The sequence below is a fragment of the Phalacrocorax carbo genome, chromosome 4, assembly GCF_963921805.1.
Source record: "Phalacrocorax carbo chromosome 4, bPhaCar2.1, whole genome shotgun sequence".
Classification (NCBI taxonomy): Eukaryota; Metazoa; Chordata; class Aves; order Suliformes; family Phalacrocoracidae; genus Phalacrocorax; species Phalacrocorax carbo.
In genome coordinates this window covers 51,525,559-51,545,251 of record NC_087516.1, presented here as the reverse complement: position 1 = coordinate 51,545,251, position 19,693 = coordinate 51,525,559, and the positions used below count along the sequence as shown (strand labels likewise).

The window sequence follows — 19,693 nt, the reverse complement described above, 5'->3', positions numbered from 1 at the left end:
GCTGCTAATACCTAATGTAATTATGTTACTAAAAGAACATAATCTGATATGACGACTGTAATTTGACATTTAAATAAGTATGTTTAAGTTGTGGATCCATCTCAAAAACCAAAACACTATTTCTACCTTGCCCTCGGAAGTTTGCAAAACTCACACAGTAATCTGTCAAATTAATAATAGAGTTTTTATATAAAAAACCAAGTACTTGGGTTGTGATAGGTACTCTAGCCCAACACACTATGTTCTGGATCTCACTAATGTGCACTAAATAAAAGCTACCTAATACAAACACATGACGAAGGTTAGAGTCCACAGTTTCCAACCACGTCACTAAGATATGCCTCTCCCTGCTCATTAGTGACAGTGCCAAGCAGACACTGTACCACAGCAATACATTTTAAACACAAAGAACATCTATTTAATAACTATTTTTCTATTTTTAATTAGGTACACACAAGCGCTATATTGTAAGAGTAATAGTACCGTATCATAACCTCACACGCTCATCCCTTTCAGTTATATTAACACAAAGCTACACCAAGGTAGCCATACAGGCCCTTCTTCCTTAACATCCACTAACAGAAGGAAATATAGAGAGAGCACTTAAGAGCCATTTCCACCACGTCAAAAGTAATTTTGTGAAGTTACATATAATCTTTTTCATTCATAAGCCTTGAGCAAGTACCAAAGCATGTATTACAACATACACAGAATTAAGCACACACTTAAAAAGCTTCTAACAGAGATGGTCTTAAATTAGGTTTGAACAGAATGTGCCCTATCTCCGAAAGTGTTTGGTTTTTTAAGAGTTGAATATGTAGACGGATGCTGAAGTACACTTTCGTATTTTCACTTTTAATTCATATTTTACAGCAAATATGGCAAGTAATTTCATTTCTGAAATACACTAGGTGAAATAACTATGCTTTACATGTACGTTGGATCACTGCTTTACAGATGAGGCTGAGGCATTAAATACAAAATGGCTAAACCTCTGGCCGAAGACAAATCTCTTCTAAAAATTATAGCGAGCTGCATTATTCAAAACTATTCAGCAAGCATTCAAGCAACAACATGATGGATGTGGCAGGCCAGTCTGGGTGCACAGCTAATCAATATCTCACTCTTGAATAGTCACTACGCAGTGTGGAGCCTGATGTGGAAATGACACGCGCATGTGCTCAATATTCGGTACCATGAGCAGTGTCCCCCGCCCCCGACTTCAGCCAGACCACTTGCTGCAAGTCCCAGCTACACACACGCATCTTTGCAGAAAGATGCAGGAGCACTGGTGTTGTGACACCTATGGCAAATAGTTAAGACATTACAGAAGACCTTGGATAGTTATGCCTTTATGAACTTTTAGAAAAGGCTACTATTTACTGCAGTCATGATTTAATGACAATACTAACCACGCAAAACAAAGCATTTGGTTTTTCAATAGGCTATGGCACAACACAAGCACACAACTCACCCACAATAATGTGCATTACTTGAATAAATTCCCCACTGCTTATATCACTGAATATAAAGGTCTTCCTTATATATTTGAGTAATCAATACTTGGAATCAAATAAGTCATGTTTCACTGAGGAAAAGGAAAATGAATGAGGTTAAATTAATGTGCCACTTTCTATAAACTGGCAAAGGTTTCCCGCTACAGAAACCACTAACTTAATTATTTTACAAGAGGAAATCAACGCTGTAGCATATTTTAAAAGTCTAATTTACTTAGAGTAATAAAAAGGCACCCTCAAGGCTCATCATGTATGTCATATTATGCTTAGTTTTAAACATTTCAGCTTAAGAACAGTTTGCAAAAATCTCAGCGAATCAAGTTGATTAATATTTTGCATTTGTATGCAGTAGTGCTCCCCACTCACCAAGTACTATATAAATATTATTTTATTAAATTTCAAAGCAATTGTGTTAGGTGGGATAATAAAATGTCTCTGACTTACATTATTTATCTCAGCAATACAGCCTTTAAAACAGAAGCAAAACTAGTAAATTAATGCAGCAAACTAACTCACGGAGAGAAGATCAGAAATAAGGGAATTCCAGACTTCAAAGGCTGTGCTAAGACTAGTGGGGCACAAAACTCTACATTCAAAGTAGAATCATCTACATGGGGTTTGAAGGTATCTCCTTTTCTTCAGTTGTACGGTTAGAGAAAAAGTTAGGGATATTTTCTAATTTTCTAGTACTCATCAGGGTTTCTAGAGCCTTTTTGCAGGAACCCCATTTCATGAGGATGCTGCTGGAGGGCAACCAGCTCATTAGGGAAAAGCTGAGAGGACAGAACAAGAACACAAGTTAAAAAAATGAGTTAGAGTAATAAATTAAAAATAAAATGCAAACAATGAACGCGGTAACACATCTTAATCTCTCTCTCCTTTCTACCTCTATATTTTAATTAACACAGCATTCTACTTTCTGGAACAATATCTCCTTGCCTGCCAATTGGCCCCTAGCTCCTCTTTTAAAAACCACTCCTTAATACCCATTTCTCCCAGAAATCTTTCCAATAGTATCTTATTGTCTGTTCATAAACAGTCACTAAAATCATGGCGGATCAATACAATCATTTTGTTAAATTATTACTCTGTTGTCAACTTCAGTAGAAAGACACACATATCTTCACACTAGCAAACACTATTCTTTTCAACCACAGCAGTTAAAAGCAGAAGCTATTCTAAATCAGGCCTTAACTAACAAGAGTCTCTCAAGATCTGGAGCTCCTAATGCAGTTAAGAGACACTCTCAATCTGCCATTAACCAACTCATCAACTGTATTTATTAACTGTGGCACTACGCTTCAGAATTACTATGTTTCAAGGATACAGCTTGCTGCATACAGCCCCCTGACCAAGGAATAGTTTGTGATGTTCAAGTCAAAGATGTGATGTTAGCCCCCGTATTCATGTAATTTCTCATTTTAGACATTTTCGTAGGCTCTTGAAGAATAGGAACTTGCCTGATTCATTAGTTATGCCTCTAACAACCAAAGAAACAACTGAATTCTTTTCCCGTTACACCTCTTCATATTTCAATGTATTTATTAAACTACTGAACAGAGCTTCTCTTGGAACATTTCACCCTATAGTTGTTCCCTGCAGAATTCCTTATGAAGAGCCAAAGCGGGCCACAAGTGAACTGTAATATGGCTCTAGTACTGGCAGCCTTAACCAAATAAATGCTATAATCAGCATCAATATGAAGAACATGAACAGGATTTTCATTGCACTACAAATAGTCACAGTATTGTTGGTAATTCTGACTTCCAGAAGAGAATAATTTTCAGTTTTCCATGCAAAAAGCAGCATTTCATGTCATATTGTTATACTCATGAACACCTCCATTTTGATAACAGATCTAGCAGCACATGCATTAACTCCCAGTTGACTTCAGTACAATACACATGTGAATGTCAGACACACAGATCCCTTTCAAGTATTAGAGAAACATAAGGAAATTGTTAGGAACGTAAACAAATATTGCTACAAAACTGCTTAAATATTAAAGCAGACATAATACAGAGCTGAATTCTATATACGATAGACAGCACGCACCAACAGGGGAAACTCACAAGCTGTATGTCTGGGATTGTGTTGCATGATTTGTGGTGATGCAAGCCATAGGTACACTATCATGCCCATCACCTTAAAGGAGCCTATACAAAGAGTCCAAACAACCTAATACTAGCGAATACTAGGGGAAATCATCTACTCTTATTTTCAGGCTGGTGACATACTGAAAGAATTAAGTAGCCCCTTGGTTTTACACAAATTCAATCAGAATAACAAATTCTACCATAACAGTACTGGCTCATCCTCAGTGTGTAATCCGCTGTCATCTTGTTTGTGAAGGGGGCAAGATTGAAGATTTTAAAAAAAAAAAATAAAAAAATAAAAATTTATATATATCTTCCCAATTATCTGCAATAGCTTATATATACATGCCCAGAAATACAATCACTTCCAATCTAATGAGCTTAGAAACATTTAAAGCTCTGCATTAATCTAGTTGTATATCTTGAACGTGATCACTCAATCACTTCTGTATTCCAGCGCTTATAAAAAATTGCTTCAATAATATTTGATAATATTTTTTAATTGAAGAAGTTTAGAAGAATTCTATTTAGGTATGAATGGTGAGGCCTATTGGAGAAAACAAACAAGCCCAAAACTAAAAACAGATAATAGATTGATTTGGAATTATTAAAAAGAATTTTGGTTGAAAAGTCTTAAATCCTGGAAGGGCGCCACAGCTTAATAATATTGCCATCAGAAAAGCAACTTGTCAAAAATGTTTCGTTATCAGTGTCTAACTTGGGGTTTTATGTACTTAAGTGGCATGTAAACACTAAAAGACTCTGAAAATCAAGCCTGCTATCTCAATGTCTTAACATGAATTAAGATGACTTACAAACAATGACATCAAACCACTTTGTGCCAGATCCTAACCCAGTATAAAGACGTCAGCTTTATTTGGTGAAATTGTGTCAACTTACACCGTGGCTCTAACCTTCCAACTCTTTCTTCCAACTGAATGACCCAAAAACAGTGACAACTAGGCAAATCCTAAATTTTTTTGCAGCTAGACCCAGCACCAAACAAATAAATCAAAGAGCACAAATTACTGAGATAAACACCTTTCTGTTTAAAGACAATATGTATACTGCAACGTGTGTGTCTACGTTACTGCTCAGAATAGAAATGGTCACTGTTCTTCAAAGGGCAACGTAGAGCTGTCTGTTTTAAAAGCATCTCATTTGCTCTGGATAATGAGCCAAGAGTAGAAAATTATGTGTCATATCACATCTCCATCTTAACTACTTTTCTATCAAGAATAATGTCATTCAGACATTACGATCTTAGCTGTTCCAGAAGCTGCTAAAAATCTTTATAATAATATACTGGACATAACTTTTCCATCACTTTTAAATCACTCCTTTATAAATATACAAACGGAGGAAAAAACAGGTGAGGCCAACTGCAACATGTTAGGGAAGTTTATTTTTGGAAAATGGTTCTGCCAGTTAATTTCTTTCCAGCAGGTCCAGGGAATGAACAAGTCTAAATGCTATGATTTCTTATAATATGTAATGTTTGTTTTTGAAACTTTTTGACCCATGTTTCTTCACTCATGAGTTGACTTTCTGTAACCAGCTAACAACATTATTCAGTACTGGATATAAAGAGTGTTTTTCGTGGAGTTGATTTGTTGCATCCTTGCTCCCAGTAATTTAGGAGGCTATGACACACTCATATTGCTGCTACAACCCTCCATACTCTCTGGCTACTTTGCTTTCTACCAAATAAAACGGAAGAGATATTTCATCCTATAAGTAGATATGCAAACAGGTTTAAAAAGCACAATACAATGGTTAAATAGAACTATCATAGAGAAATTCAGATATATTCACAGAATTATTATACACAGAACATTTGAAACAAGTGTAATTCGAGCAGTTTATCTGCAACCATAGCTAAATTTGCATCAAAAGCAGGACCAGAACTGAACAGATGGCCCACATCGGCAGGCACATGTCTCATAAACCCCTCTTCCACACGAGTCTGCATGAATGTGCACCATAGGTACCTACATGGATGGATGGAGAAAGAGGGGCCAGAAAAGAGCAGCTAAAAGAGAGGGTGAGGATTACTTCTGCTTAAAAGCATGCCACTGCCATAACAGAGGATCACAACAGAGTGCAAACTCAGAGCTCTACCTGTGATCAAGTACAAATCTCACTTATGTTTCAAGTTTTCCGAATCCTGTGGAATTAGCAGGACTTTTCCTGTTCACAGATTAGGCCCTACACTGTCCCACATCACAGCCAAAGGAAATGCAGGATTCCCCACTGCAGGTGCCACAATTTACCAAGGCCTTGTGTAATCCTATTATAAAATCATTCTGAACACGCCACAAGTTGACCTTGGTTATTGCTATTAATCAAGGCAGTTCAACAGTGCCTTAACCAACCATGAGAGAAAGAATCAAGTTACACTATGTCTCAGGTCAAACCGTCTTTATTTGAAGCACATTATTCTGGCACATGCAAAATAGGATTGCAATTATATCAGCAACAGTCTTTTTAGCAACTGCCCAGGGTAGGCAGCAGTCATTTTAAGTATCTAGAAAACCAGATGTGTCTGCCCTCGGTGCTGGAATTCTTCTGTAGCTATAAAAATCACTTCCATTTCATAACTGACCATACAGAGTCCAAATGCCGTGTACAGAGTACCTTTCTGTTAAATGGCAAATGCATTTAGAAATAACGCTACAAAGTGCATACTGCTCTTCCCCTTCCAAGAAAAATTACTTTTTTATTTCCAAGTAATTGTATGAATACTTTTACTTTATATTTCTAGAATAATAATACCTCACTGAAAATATTCAGTATTTTTCTGACTTACCAGAACGATGGTGGTGATGCTCTTCTAGGAACTCCAAGTCAAGCATCAGGTCATCTTCATCCAACTCACAAGAACCCAAGTTATTCAAAACATCCTAATAGATGTTAAAAAAAAAAAAAGGCATTTAGACAGATATGTTAACCAAACTGTTCTGTACAAAATAATGAACAATCAGATCTGTAGCATGAGCTACAGAAAAGTTTTCTGCTAACCCTGGACCAGTGAGAAATTGTATGAAACAACTGTCCAAGTAGAAATGTATTTGTCACCATTCTCTGTTTTTACAGGATCTTGAATATTTAACAAAAACAACCCTAGAAGTACAAGTAATGCCATCTACATTACTTTTTTTCTCTGTTCAGTTATGGTTTTGTGTCTTTCCAAGCTTAATTGTAACTTTTATGAAGCATAAAAATGTTATTTTTTAGCACAACATAAAAGTATCAGTACTTGTTTTTCATTAAACTTTGGAATTCTAAGCACCACCTGCCTTTACCAATATAGTCTGAATAGAGATTTACTGTTCTATCTATCCAAGGGATAAAGAGACACAAATTTAGGATAAACAGGGAATTCAGGCACGAATGATCAACTCATGAATTTTTAAGTATTAAAGTGGGTGCTAAAGGCTTACATGGACAGAAAGCCTGACAATGAAGTGTAGCTGCTTAGGTCCCCATTCCCTTTTTGTGATCCATTTTGTTTGCCAAGTTTTAACCACAGACAGGTAAGGCAGGTTTACACAGTGCATCCTCTGGAAAGTCAAAAAGAGGCTGGGGGGCAACAATTAAAAGAGAGAAAAATAGTATCTTTTCACATTATATTTTTCCCTACAGGATTAGCCTCCTGGAAGATAAAATGACTATTTGTGTCTCAGGTAGATATCTTAACTCTGTAAACTCTGAATACAGCAGTATCTCTATTTAGGCTTAATTTTGGGGGTCATGAAGTGGCATTCGGCTCAGCCTTTGCAAAGGCCCACCTGGACAACCAGTGCCTGCAGCCAGACACAGGAAAGACAACTGGTCTCAGAACAGACGCACCAGTGACAGGGGACAAAGCCGCACGCAGGGAGTCATGGCTGAAGAAAGCCTCTCCTTTCTGCCATCCAGGTAGAAACAGCAGCAGGGAGAAGGCAACCCACACCAGGAGAGTTCTCTTCTTTCTTTTTCCCCATTCCTACGGTCATCAGGGGGAACTTTGGAAAATGAGATGATGAGGCAACCTAAAGTTGCTATATTCAACGTATTAAGAGAGATATTCATTCTCTATTTTCTTCCCATGTATATTTTATTTTTTGGTAATTTCTTTTGACCTGATAATATTATGATTTTCTCCACAGTCACCAACATCTAATCAAAGACAATTCATGCATTCTCCAGCTGGCATTTTGTTGGCAAATCTACAAGTGATGTTGCAACAGGCTTAATTCTTCAGTCTATTCACTGGCCAAAAGAAAAAAATCAGTAGATCCTGCATGAGGTGCTGGCACCCCATACATCCCATATGCTCCCAACACAAACGTAACCCAGAGAAAATGGGAATTCAGTGCAAGAGAGGCCAGCTGATCATCCCAAAGTGTCAAGCTGTCTGAGATCCCTGTATAGCAAACTGCTGTACAGAAAGCAGAGAAATATAACAGTCTATATTAAACTAGCAAAGACCCTCCCTGACTTCAGGTCCAACCATATTTTTTTATGTTCCTTTCAATCTTTTGAAGCATTTCCCACCCATAATAGATACCAATTCTTATTCACACTCACAATTTACACTTATTCAACCCTTTTGAGTAGTTATTTCTTCAAATTCTGTTTTTGAGTCATAAACAACACGCAGGCAACACAAGGACCTTTTCTCGCATTCTTTCCCTGACATACCATCAACACGAGAAAACCTCTTCTGAGATACAGAACCCACTGCAAATGCTGTTACTATATTTACAGATGCCAAGCACAGAAAGTGACAATTGTCAAGTGTACAGACCTCCACTCAAGCAGCAAGCAGCATTGTACAGAAGGAAAATATACACTACATGGAACACTACAGTGACATCAAACACGCATCATCTTATTCCCTCTATCTTAACTCAAAGAGCTATTGCTGACAAGCCTTCGTCATAGTGACTGTTTCTTTCCCTCATGCTGACAAAATGTAGACCTTCAATAATCAATTTCTTTATTACTATACAGTACAAAGGCATAAAAATAAAACATGAAAGTGCAATACACAAATGCATTATATCAGGTTACTGTACCTGTCACTTACATAGACACAAACTTTTCTAGTCTGGATTTGCATTAAGACATAACAAACCCAAACAGAAGTGTGCTGGTTTTGGCTGAGAAGGGGTTAATTCTCCTCACTGTGGGGGGGCGGCTGCCTTTCCAGCTTCCCACGCTCTGCCGCGTGGCGGGGCCATGGCAGGGGCGGCTGACCCCGACTGGCCAATGGCAGGTTCATTCCGTACCACGTGACACCATGACCAGTATATGTAGGGGGGCAGGTTGCGGCGGCGGGCGGCTGCATCGAGTTCGGTTTGTTTCAGCGGATCATCCCCTTCCCCCCTCCCCCGGGGCTTTGCGCCTCTCGTTCTCCTTTACATTGAATTTCTGTTGTTGTTTATTTTAATTTTAATTATTAAACTGTTCTTATCCCAACCCACGAGTGTTACCCTTCTGATTCTCTCCCCCATCTACCGGTGGGGAAGTGAGCGAGCGACTGTGTGGGGCTGAGCTGCTGGCTAAACCATGACAGCAAGCTAGTTTATTAAAAAAATGTTTTAAAAAAAGGTGTTCTGTATTAAACTGAAGTGGGAGAACACACATTGCTCAATGTTTCAGATAATCTACAACTTAAGTAACTTTTGAATCACTGTTGGAGCTAGTGAAATACTAAAGATTGAAAATCTCATTTAGGGCTTATGTGTATCCTTTAGTACTTAAATATCATTCAAAGTAAGACACTTCTAAGATTTGTTCTCTGTTCTTTTTCACAAATTCCAAGAACACTGCCTGATGTGACTGAAGTATATCCAGTTCAACTGTTATTACCAGCCACATTTCAGGAGAATCAATGGTTGTAGCAACTTAAGAGCAGAAGAATGCAAGGAAGTGATGTCTAAACAAAGGAAGAGTTCAGGGATTCTGCTCCCATTTTAAATTTAGAGCTATTATGCACTCAAGCTTGATCAAATGGTATATTAAACTACTCAGAGAATGTACAACATAACTTGTTTATATATTGTTTTATTAATAAGAACAGCATTTGGATGACAAAGTCCAGAAGAACAATCCCTGCAATTTTTAAGCAACAGCTAGAAGTTTTTCATTCCAGAAGCAAAAGCTAAAAAGGTTGAACTACAGAGATTTGTTCTTGACCTTAGAATTATCACCTTTATTGCAGTTGACCAACTGAACCCATGTTGATATTAATGCTAAGCATCCCTTGATGAGCCGTAACAGTAGTAATGAGCATGAATTCACACTAATTGAGCAACTCCTACATCTTGTGCAGTAACTTGTGCATGGTCTGAAATCTTGGGAGATTGCCTACAAAAATATAGTGATTCACCACCTTTCTCAAAAAACAAATTCTATTTGATTTGAAAAAAACTAAACACACACAAACAGAACCACTACCTTCTAAAATGAAGAAACTCCACCAGGTAAGATCAACCAAAAAGAAACAGTCTGTATACAACTCTCCCCCTGCATATTATTGCCTTTCAGGAAGGTCTTCGCTTCCAATAACCTTCAGAGTAGAGGCAAACTATGCTCTGTCTCTCTGTCCTGCAAGGATGATGTACACTCTGCTCCTCACAGCAACATTGTGCTTGTCTGCCTGAGCTGAGGGCTCCCAGCTGCCTTCCCAACGCATCTGCAACCCCCTTGCCTTCCCTTTCCTACAGCCTCTTTGACTGCACCAATAACAGTAGGCAAGCTAAAGTAACAAAGAAAAGCTCCCCCAGGTTTATTCTTCCTGGAAGTACCTCCACCGGGTCGGTCTCTTTCCCCAGGAGTTCACTTGTTCTTTATAAAGGGGCAAATCACAAAACTGGGAACAAGCAAATTAAAGCAGCTACTGTCCATCATGGTGAGAATGAGGCTTGGCAAGGAAAGTTGCTCTATCTGCTGGGGTGTCAGTGATGTCAGCCCAGCTGCTTCCCTGCTCCCATCACCCACCTCTGCAGGTGGAGTCCTTCCACAGACACAAAACAGAAATGAACTCATTAATGCATAAAAGCACACCCAATTAGAGCGCATTAGTTAGGTTCCCAGGGCTGTCCTAACTGAATATTTTCTGAAAACATATAATTAGAAAACACAGTAAGAGAAAAGGGCTCCTAGAAAGACCTGCCTAACGCCACCGAATGGCTCAGCAGTACTGCTGTGAGCGCACGCTGACGTCCTCCTCCTCTCTGCCTCCTCTCCGGAATCCATTACTCCTTTGTTGCTGTGACAATTAGTAACAATTGTAATTACTTTTTAAGTTTAATATCTCGACCCTTTCCCCGTCCTCCCCCTCACCACTGCTGCTGCATTCTTTGAAGAATAATGCAATTAAATTATATTAAGAAATAAAAAGAAAATAAGAGAGATTAAGCCCTAAAGAGCTTTCGAAGTGGATAGTTTCAAGGCTTTGTTACACAAAGAAAAAGAAATGAGTAATCCCATCAAGGTCCCAAGGAAAAAAATTGTTGTCTATTTATGGTGGAATACTTTTTATTTATTCCAGGAAGCAAACCATTGAGTTAAGGCAGAAGCTCTGCAGCAAACACCTCTTTATTGACTCTGCAATAGCCTCTTGGAAGCCTTAAGATGTATCTCCTACTTCTGGTGCCAGCTTGGCTTCTACCACCATTTTACAATTACAACAGGCCCAAAGAGCCGAAATTGACATGACATTGCCTTTTTATTTTTCCCAGTTGGTCTGAAACTTGATCGTAATCTGTGAGGAGAACATGTGGACAGACTTACTTGGCTAATCATTTGCCCATCTCTCTCAATTTTACCCTGGTCAAGACAAGCTGCAGCCCCAGTCTACCGACCACTCCTTCTACTTTTGACTTGGTGAACTACCACGGTTATTTATTCAAACAGAAACTTGTTTAAGAGTTTAACAGTGATATTTTAAATGTTACCAATTCAGAATAAAAAGCAATAATTTGTACAACGGTTCAGGCTGCTTTTGATAACTGATAATATCTGTGGCAGAACAGGATGTTAATCCAAGAACATTTCAAGGCAACTGTAACTTTTCAGTAACAATTTTCATATTTAAAATTTTTTCAGCAACAACAAGAAGTATAAACTGCTGTTTTTCATCCAACAGCTAGGTATCTTACTCAAAGCCTAATGAACTCAGTGGTACCCAATTTAGTTGGGACTGAGCCCTGATGTTCTTAATATTCTTAAGAAATATGACCTAAGAATCATTTCATTATCACATTCTTTATTATAAAATGATATGCATGGATATAGTTCAGAAACAGCTGAAACATTACAGATATAGAGATGTATTAGACATACGAACACATTTCCTCCCAGCATGTATCAGGATAGTAAGTTTACTCAGGGTTGCTGAAAGGGGCTTTCCTTCCTACCTTAGTTTCCTCCCTATCTCCGCCTTTCTCTCATCCCAGCTTCCTTTCCTATAATCACTCAAAGGAAATCTAATGCATAATACATGAATTTTCAGTCCTTTCCCAGAATACTCAAGTATTTCATTATTTTTAGACCTGTTCCAGCTCAGAGTCTACAACACTTAAAATGGGTTTGAAAGCTGGAATAAATAAAAACAGCTTTAGTAATAAATACATATAAAGTGCCCAACATAACTGGTCTCAAATCTACTATTAGGCTTAATCAAACAACAAAAAGCAAATAACATTTCTTTATGAAGCCTCCTTTACGATGTGGTTTTTAAATTATTATTCCAAATAACCAGCTTACACATATAAATACCTAGTGAAATTACTGCTTGTGGAATTAGAGTATACTCCTCTAAAAACTGACTACTCTGGTATTCAACTACAACAACAAAACATATATATGAATACACAAAAGCATATTATTTCGTTAAGCAATGCAGTTCAATTCTAAAATGGACCTGGCAAAATTGTATCCAGTGCATGATATATATAAACAAAGCAGGGTAAATCCATGTAGAACTTGAATATTTACAACTAATATGCAAAACCAAAATGAATAATCAGGTTTAGGTAACAAACCTGCCCACTTGAACCAGCCAGCACTCAATGGCACAAATCAAAAGATTAATTTCTTGATGTTTTCACACACCAGGGGTCTGTGCTGGGTCCAGTCCAGTTCAACATATTCATGGAAAAAGGAACAGAGTGTAACCTCAGCATGTTTGCTGATGATACCAAGCTGGGAGGAGTGGCTGATACACCAGAAGGCCGCGCTGCCATCCAACAAGACCTGGACAGGCTGGAGAGCTGGGCCCAGGGGAACTCAATGAAATTCAACAAGAACAAGTGCAAGGTCCTGCACCTGGGCAGGAACAACCCCAGGCACCAGTACAGGCTGGGGGCTGAGCTACTGGAAAGCGGCTCTGTTGAGAATGACCTGGGAGTGCTGGTGGGCAGCAAGTTGACCCTGAGCCAGCACTGTGCCCTTGTGGCCGAGAAGGCCAACGGTATCCTGGGCTGCATTAAAAGGAGTGTGGCCAGCAGGTTGAGGGAAGTTATCCTCCCCCTCTACTCCACCCTAGGGAAACCATGTTTGGAGTACTGTGACCAGTTTTGGGCCCCCCAGATTAAGAAGGACAGGGAACTGCTTGAGCAAGTCCAGTAGAGAGCTACCAAGATGATCAGGGGACTGAAGCATCTTCCTGATGAGGAAAGGCTGAGAGACCTGGGTTTGTTCAGCCTGGAGAAGAGAAGACTGAGGGGGATCTCATCAATATCTATAAATATCTAAGGGGAGGGTGTCAGGATGATGGGACTGGCCTCTTTTCAGTGGAGCCCAATGGCAGGACAAGGGTCAATGGGCATAAGTTGGAACACAGGAAGTTCCAGCTCAATATGAGAAAAAAACTCGCCTGTGAGGGTGATGGAGCAGTGGAACAGGCTGCCCAGAGGGGTTGGAGTCTCCTGCCCTGGAGACATTCAAAACCCACCTGGACGCGTTCCTGTGCCCCCTGCTCTGGGTGTCCCTGCTCAAGCAGGGGGGTTGGACAAGGTGATCTCCAGAGGTGCCTTCCAACCCCTCCATTCTGTGATTTTTATTTTAGATGTCTTGCTCCCATACTATTGAAATAATAAAGTAATAGCCAGGTCCTAAAGGCATCAGACACAGGTTGTCTGTCATTACCAGCATTTTAGAGTGTTGTATACATTATTTTGTAATTCTATTCTAATTAACATGCAGTCCCTAGCCAATATGGTGTTCGATGGCTTCTGTTTACTTTTTTTATTTTCTATGCTGGTGTCTTGAGGGAGATTCAGCCCTGACAAATTTTGTTTTCCCAAACAAGGGGATGCAGACTTTTTTTCTGACCAGTGTTTTTTTGTATCCGCACACAGGTTGCCACTGAGGCCTCGCATTTTCCAGTGTTCTCCTGCACAGGAGACCGAGATTTCCATTTCATTACCGTAAAGGAACACAGCAACGAAGTCTTGAGTATTGCTTGGAGATTGTTCAAGACCTTTAAGAACTTGAGGTCCAGTAAGCAACTTAATGAGGCTACAAGACTGAAGCACTGATATGTTTACAATTACTCAGTTTGTAAACATTTTTGTTAGACACATATATGGCTGAAGATAGTATTCACAGAAGTCACAGAAAGTTAGTTCGGGTTATACATATATTGATATAACCTCGCTATCATGAACTCGAACATATTGACTAAATTTTCACCTTTAACTTATCTTTTAATCAAGGTTTGCACCTCTGCTTAGCAAGTACACTATTTTTCCTGGAAAACATTTTGTCACTGCACCTCCCCGGTGCATGCTTGTACAAAATACTCGCCACTGCCAGAATTCAAACAGAGCAGATAAGGTTTTGTCACAAGCGTCCCTCATTGAAACACCACCCTTCATCATCACCTATGTTGTGTACAGATGCATTTGTCATCAAGAATCTGTAATCCCACTTCACTGCCACTTTAGACTATATCAGAAAAGTCCTAAAACCCAGGGGAATAATTTTTAAAAGCTTTTTTTCCCTTGACATAATAGCTCAGATCTCATTTGCATAAGTGATTATGTGGGGATCACTAGATTTTCAAATATATTTTTAGAACTACAAGAACAAAATTTTAAAAACGCACTCTTCAAAAAAATGTTTTGGCTTCTATTTTGTTTTCCTTTCTCCCCACATGGTCTCTAGACATCTTTCTGATCATCCTCCTCTGTGTTACTGTTATTAACTATTTTCTGAATAGAGATTTTCATATCTTATTGGGTTTTTTTTTTAAATTAAAAAAATTTGAAGTGATGCACTACATGTGGTTTATAAAACTCCTCTCAGAAAAACAGCCCAGTATTGCATGTATACTAGTATGTTAGTATTTAGTGTTCTAGAACCCTTTTTTTCTTCACTGTAGAAATATATGTGGGGGAGCTATCTGAGATAAACGCTTTTGCAAGAGCACATAGAAATCGCACTCTAGGGAGAATAATTTAATTCTTTTGTAAAGACGTATGTATGACAATTCACCTGTATCTACTCAGGATACTGGAAAAGGTCAGAATTAAATATTTATTTCAAGTTTGAAGTGATTTCTAGAGATTGCCAAAAGATAGTACTTCATCAAAATTGTATTCCGCAAAGAAACATGGCATACAATCAGCATAAGAATGAAAACTGAGATATACTCAAGGAAAAAGAAAGACCTTGAGCTATTTAAAGTAATGTTAACTTCCAGAACCATACCTGAATAATTCATGGACATAATGAAGTATTTCCCCTTCTGCACTCTCCCACACACTTCAAAGGGAAAATGAAAGTACGCAAAACCCAGCAAACAGAAAAATCTTTAAGAACACAGAATCCCTGCCAACAGTCTAAAAATGTCTGTATCAAATGTAAAGCTCATGAATGCCTTTCATATACCAAGAGCAGCTGAAAACTGTTCTTTTTTCCTGAATAGCACCACCCAAAGAGTGTATTAATCCCTACTCAAATAAACTAGAGAGTTTAGAAAGGAAAAAATAAATCTTGTAACATTTGGTAAGAACATTTTCTGTAGCTAACGTGTGGAAATCCATTTATATTATAAATTAATGTGCCCTTAAGACCCAAAGAAAGAATCATCAGTGGAGGAAACTGTGCAACTATAGGAGCTCAGATGCATCACATTATTCTTCAAAAGGTTTTCTGCACACATGCTTTGGCTGTGTAAGGGAAGCACAGTATTTTCCATCCTATTCTTTTTTCTGCACTTTCAATTCTCTCTCTCCTTCTGTGCATTAAATCAGTGTCGGCAATGATGCTGTTTTTGCCTGAGTAATTATAACTAATGGACTCTCCTAACAGGTCTTTGTTTGCCCTCATCCATGTGGAAACACGGGGTGCATTCTGCCACTATATGATTGGCTTGCTGAAGCCACAGAAGAGTAATACAGCAAAGCCCAATCACCACTGGTGACAGAAACAAGAGCTGACTATGCTCCTGTCTGGCCACGGCATTAGTCAAGATCAGACGACGGGGGGAAATGGCACCTACCATGCGAAGTCCACAGGCAAAAGCATTCAAATAAGTAATGTGTTGATATACAGCACCAGCGTTTCACTCCCTCCATGCTAATCAGCTTTCCTGTCATTAGGACAGCACACACAGGGATCATATGGTAGGGTACACCGCAAGCCTACAAGGGCTTCTTTTCCTACACAGCAGCTGTAGATGCTGCCAGCTGGTCTTGGATACTTTTGCTGCTGTTGGGTCATCCAACTGCTCTGGCACCGGTGAAGATAACATGCAGCTGAAAGCCACGGGTTGGTGACCCTACTGCAGTATTCATTCAATAGTGTAATCCGCCTATAAGAGTGCATCCATGAATGCCAATGGGACTCACCTTTGCAGGTGTAACCGAAGATTCACTTTCTATTTGCTTGCCTTGAACTTAGACATGCACACACTAAAATGGAGGGACAATAACTGGTGTACGTATTTTTTGTAACACAGCAATGCCACTAATAGTGTAACTGGTAACAACATATAAGTATTGTATAACCCCACTAAGCACAGGTGTATGAATAACATGCAACTCCAAAGACTCAAACAGGTAACAGAGGCACAGTTGCACAAACAATGTACAGGAAAATATGTGAGCAAAAACAACACAGCAAGATTACAACAAAGGATGTATAACAGGCAGGAGAGATGTATGACAGAAAGAGAACTAGTCCTGGTCCCAAAAATAAGGTGACCTATAGGACAGGGGGATAAGGTGTCCCCCTTTTCCTTTTGGGGAGGAGGCTGAGAAGCACAAAACCACCAAAGATGAGCAAGCAAAGATGGGGAATGAAGAACCACACTTTGGCTCTAGTTTCCAACATCTGAGAGCGCAGGAGCTTGGCCTCCTCAGCCTCCTCAGCAAGGGTGACAATGAGGACCACCGCCATCACCAGTACCTGCACCCCAGTGAAACTGGCCTCATTTGTCAGTCTCCTAAATGGCCACTTTGCAGCAATTGTCATTCCTACACTTACATACATGTATGTGTATGTTAACACACCCACTTGCAACACACAGGCCAGACGCACAAAGAGCGCTTAGAGAGCTGGGAGGCAATGGGTGCCCTCACCATTTAAAATTTAGTATACTTTATGCATCTATTAAAGTACTCTAATAAATCCAGGTTCAAGTCACACCTAGATAAGGATCAGTTCTTGACAAAGCTGATAAAGACAGCAATCACATTACCTTGAATTAATCATCTAACAATAGAATATTAAAGCAAAAGCCACATTTAAAATGTACACACGCTTATGTGCACCAGAAAGTTTGAGATTTGAGTCTCTGAGTAAAAGAAAAACCAACAGCATTTCAGACAGAAAGGCTGTTTGCTGAATGCCATTCTTTTGAGTAATTCTAGAGCATTCAAATTCACTTGGTTGTAAGCAGAATCAAGACAACTGGATTTTTTTTTTGGTGTTCAAAAAAAAAGGTACATAAGTTTTTCATATATCAATCTATAATTTCATTAGCAAAATCCTATAAAAAATTTCTTCCTTTAAGAAAGTATGTAAATACAGTCAAAGAAATGCAGTAAAGCTTAAAAGGACCAAATAAAGCCTCCTTTAAAAGATTCCTCCCCACACTCATACACGTATATACTTTCCTCCCAGCAGCAGGATACATCTGCAACAGATAATTTGCTTTGCAGGTTAGTTAATGTTTTACAGCTTTTCTAATAGGCAAAGCACTACACAAGCATTCTAGCGCAGTCATTATCATCATATAACTTTGGGAAAGTTTTCTACATCTTGTGTGCCAGATTTTTCTGCCAAATACAAAAAAAGCTCCTTGAGTAGCTCTATCTTGCATTTATACAGGATATAATTTAGAGCATTCTGTGAAGCTTATTTGTATATACCTTAGAGATGTGAGTACAACAAGCTATCCAATACATGGATTGGTCAGGTAATTTGAGTGGGTTTGGAAAAATTTAAACACATAACTTTCAGCTCATCTGTTTTGCAACTGAAACTTCAGCAACTAGAAACTTCTGTCTGTGTCCTGACAGCACCCAAGTCAATGCTTCAGCCAACAATTAAAGGGGTCAAAAATTGCTTTATGACACCTAATCAACCTTCGGTTTCATTTTTGCATTTTCTTGGCCAGTAGTACGTGGGGGGGGCAGGGGGAGGGGAGGATATAACCATAGAGCTAATGCAGACCTGGCAGCCAAAATAAGAAACATTTAAATTCAGGGTATACGAGAGGGAATCTTGGCATTTTATAATCTTGATAAACCCCCACCAGTCCTAAGGGGCAAACCACAGCAATGTCTTCAAAGAATATTATTCTTCTGACAGACCACATCAGAACAGTTCTCCTTCTGCCACCATCCAGCACCTGCAACATTCATTTGGCAGAGACAGTTGAATTCAAGCCCTGTTTCCCAAACAGGACTAACATTGTTTAGCATGTGTTCTCAGTATTTCTGAAAAGGAATGTATGGTACCAAGCTCAAGAACCAATCAATTCTGTTGCAAATAACCTCTCCCCAAAATATCCCGGTCCTAGTTGTACCATCTATACTGTTGGAGTCAGCACTTTTGGCTGCCAAATTAAGATAATGTATTTTATGGCTCGAGCGCTCCTAAGGAGAGACTACGAATTTGCTACATATGAAAAACCCAGAACTCTCCTAGACATATGGTTAAATAAATAAAATATTTTTGTCTAGTAACAAGAAAATTTAATACTTTTTCTCTCCCAATATTATTATAAGCTGAAGCTTCTGTTTCTAGTTCTAATTTGTAGCCTGTAATATTGGTGATAAATCACAAAAAGTGAGCCCTGTAAATGAAACCACAAGTGACCCTTTACTATAGCATCATTAATGTAATATCATAATAGATATGCTATTCCTAATATTATTTGAATTCTTTGTTTCCATGGTAACTTTGGCCTACAGCTGCTCTGGTAAACAGGGTTTTAAATCATTCTCTGAGAAAGGCTTCTGCTCAAATGTAATTTTTCCACTAGTGCATACTTTTTCCCACTCTGTTTTGTGGTTTTTTGGTGTGGGGTTTGGGGTTAGTTTTTTTTGAGGAAAAGCTGCAATGGCCATTACTGGTCCAGAAGACAGATTTCTTTTTTTTGTTACTGCAGTTGAATGGGCGGTGAATTGGGAACTTGAGGAAGCAAGGCAACCTGTAACAAGCTTTGACCAACATCAGCAGTACAAAATAAAATATTCCATGCTGGAAAGGTATCCAAATCTCACAGAGACTGAGAAACAACCACCCCTTGCTGGAAATTCTGTAATGCATACATTTTACAGGCTCTGTAACTTCGCCTCTGTACTTTCAAAACTCTTTGATGCTTGAAATTACTCTCTTTTTCAATATCCACATGTGCAGTTTCTCCTAACAGATATTTAGCCCAGTAGACATCAGAATGGAAGTACAGCATGAATACCTACGGAAGACTGTCCAATTCTTTCCCATGACTTACACAGGTGCATAAACTGAACAGAAAAATTCCGTTTGCCAGGCATGCCGAGCTTAAGAGAGCAGTATGCTGGTATGAGAGGTCACCTGGCTTTTACATCCGAATTCAGAGACAACTGA

General features: G+C 38.9%; 1 protein-coding gene across 8 annotated transcripts in view; it reads right to left on the bottom strand.

Annotated features, from left to right (window-relative positions):
* The window catches only part of CCSER1 (coiled-coil serine rich protein 1), a 733,964-nt gene that overhangs the window by 599,758 nt on the left and 114,513 nt on the right, over positions 1-19,693 (bottom strand). For all 8 annotated transcript variants that reach the window (XM_064449956.1, XM_064449958.1, XM_064449955.1 and 5 more), the window contains exon 4: positions 6,423-6,516. In XM_064449956.1, the coding sequence (XP_064306026.1) occupies positions 6,423-6,516 (94 nt within the window). The remainder of the gene's footprint in view (positions 1-6,422; positions 6,517-19,693) is intronic.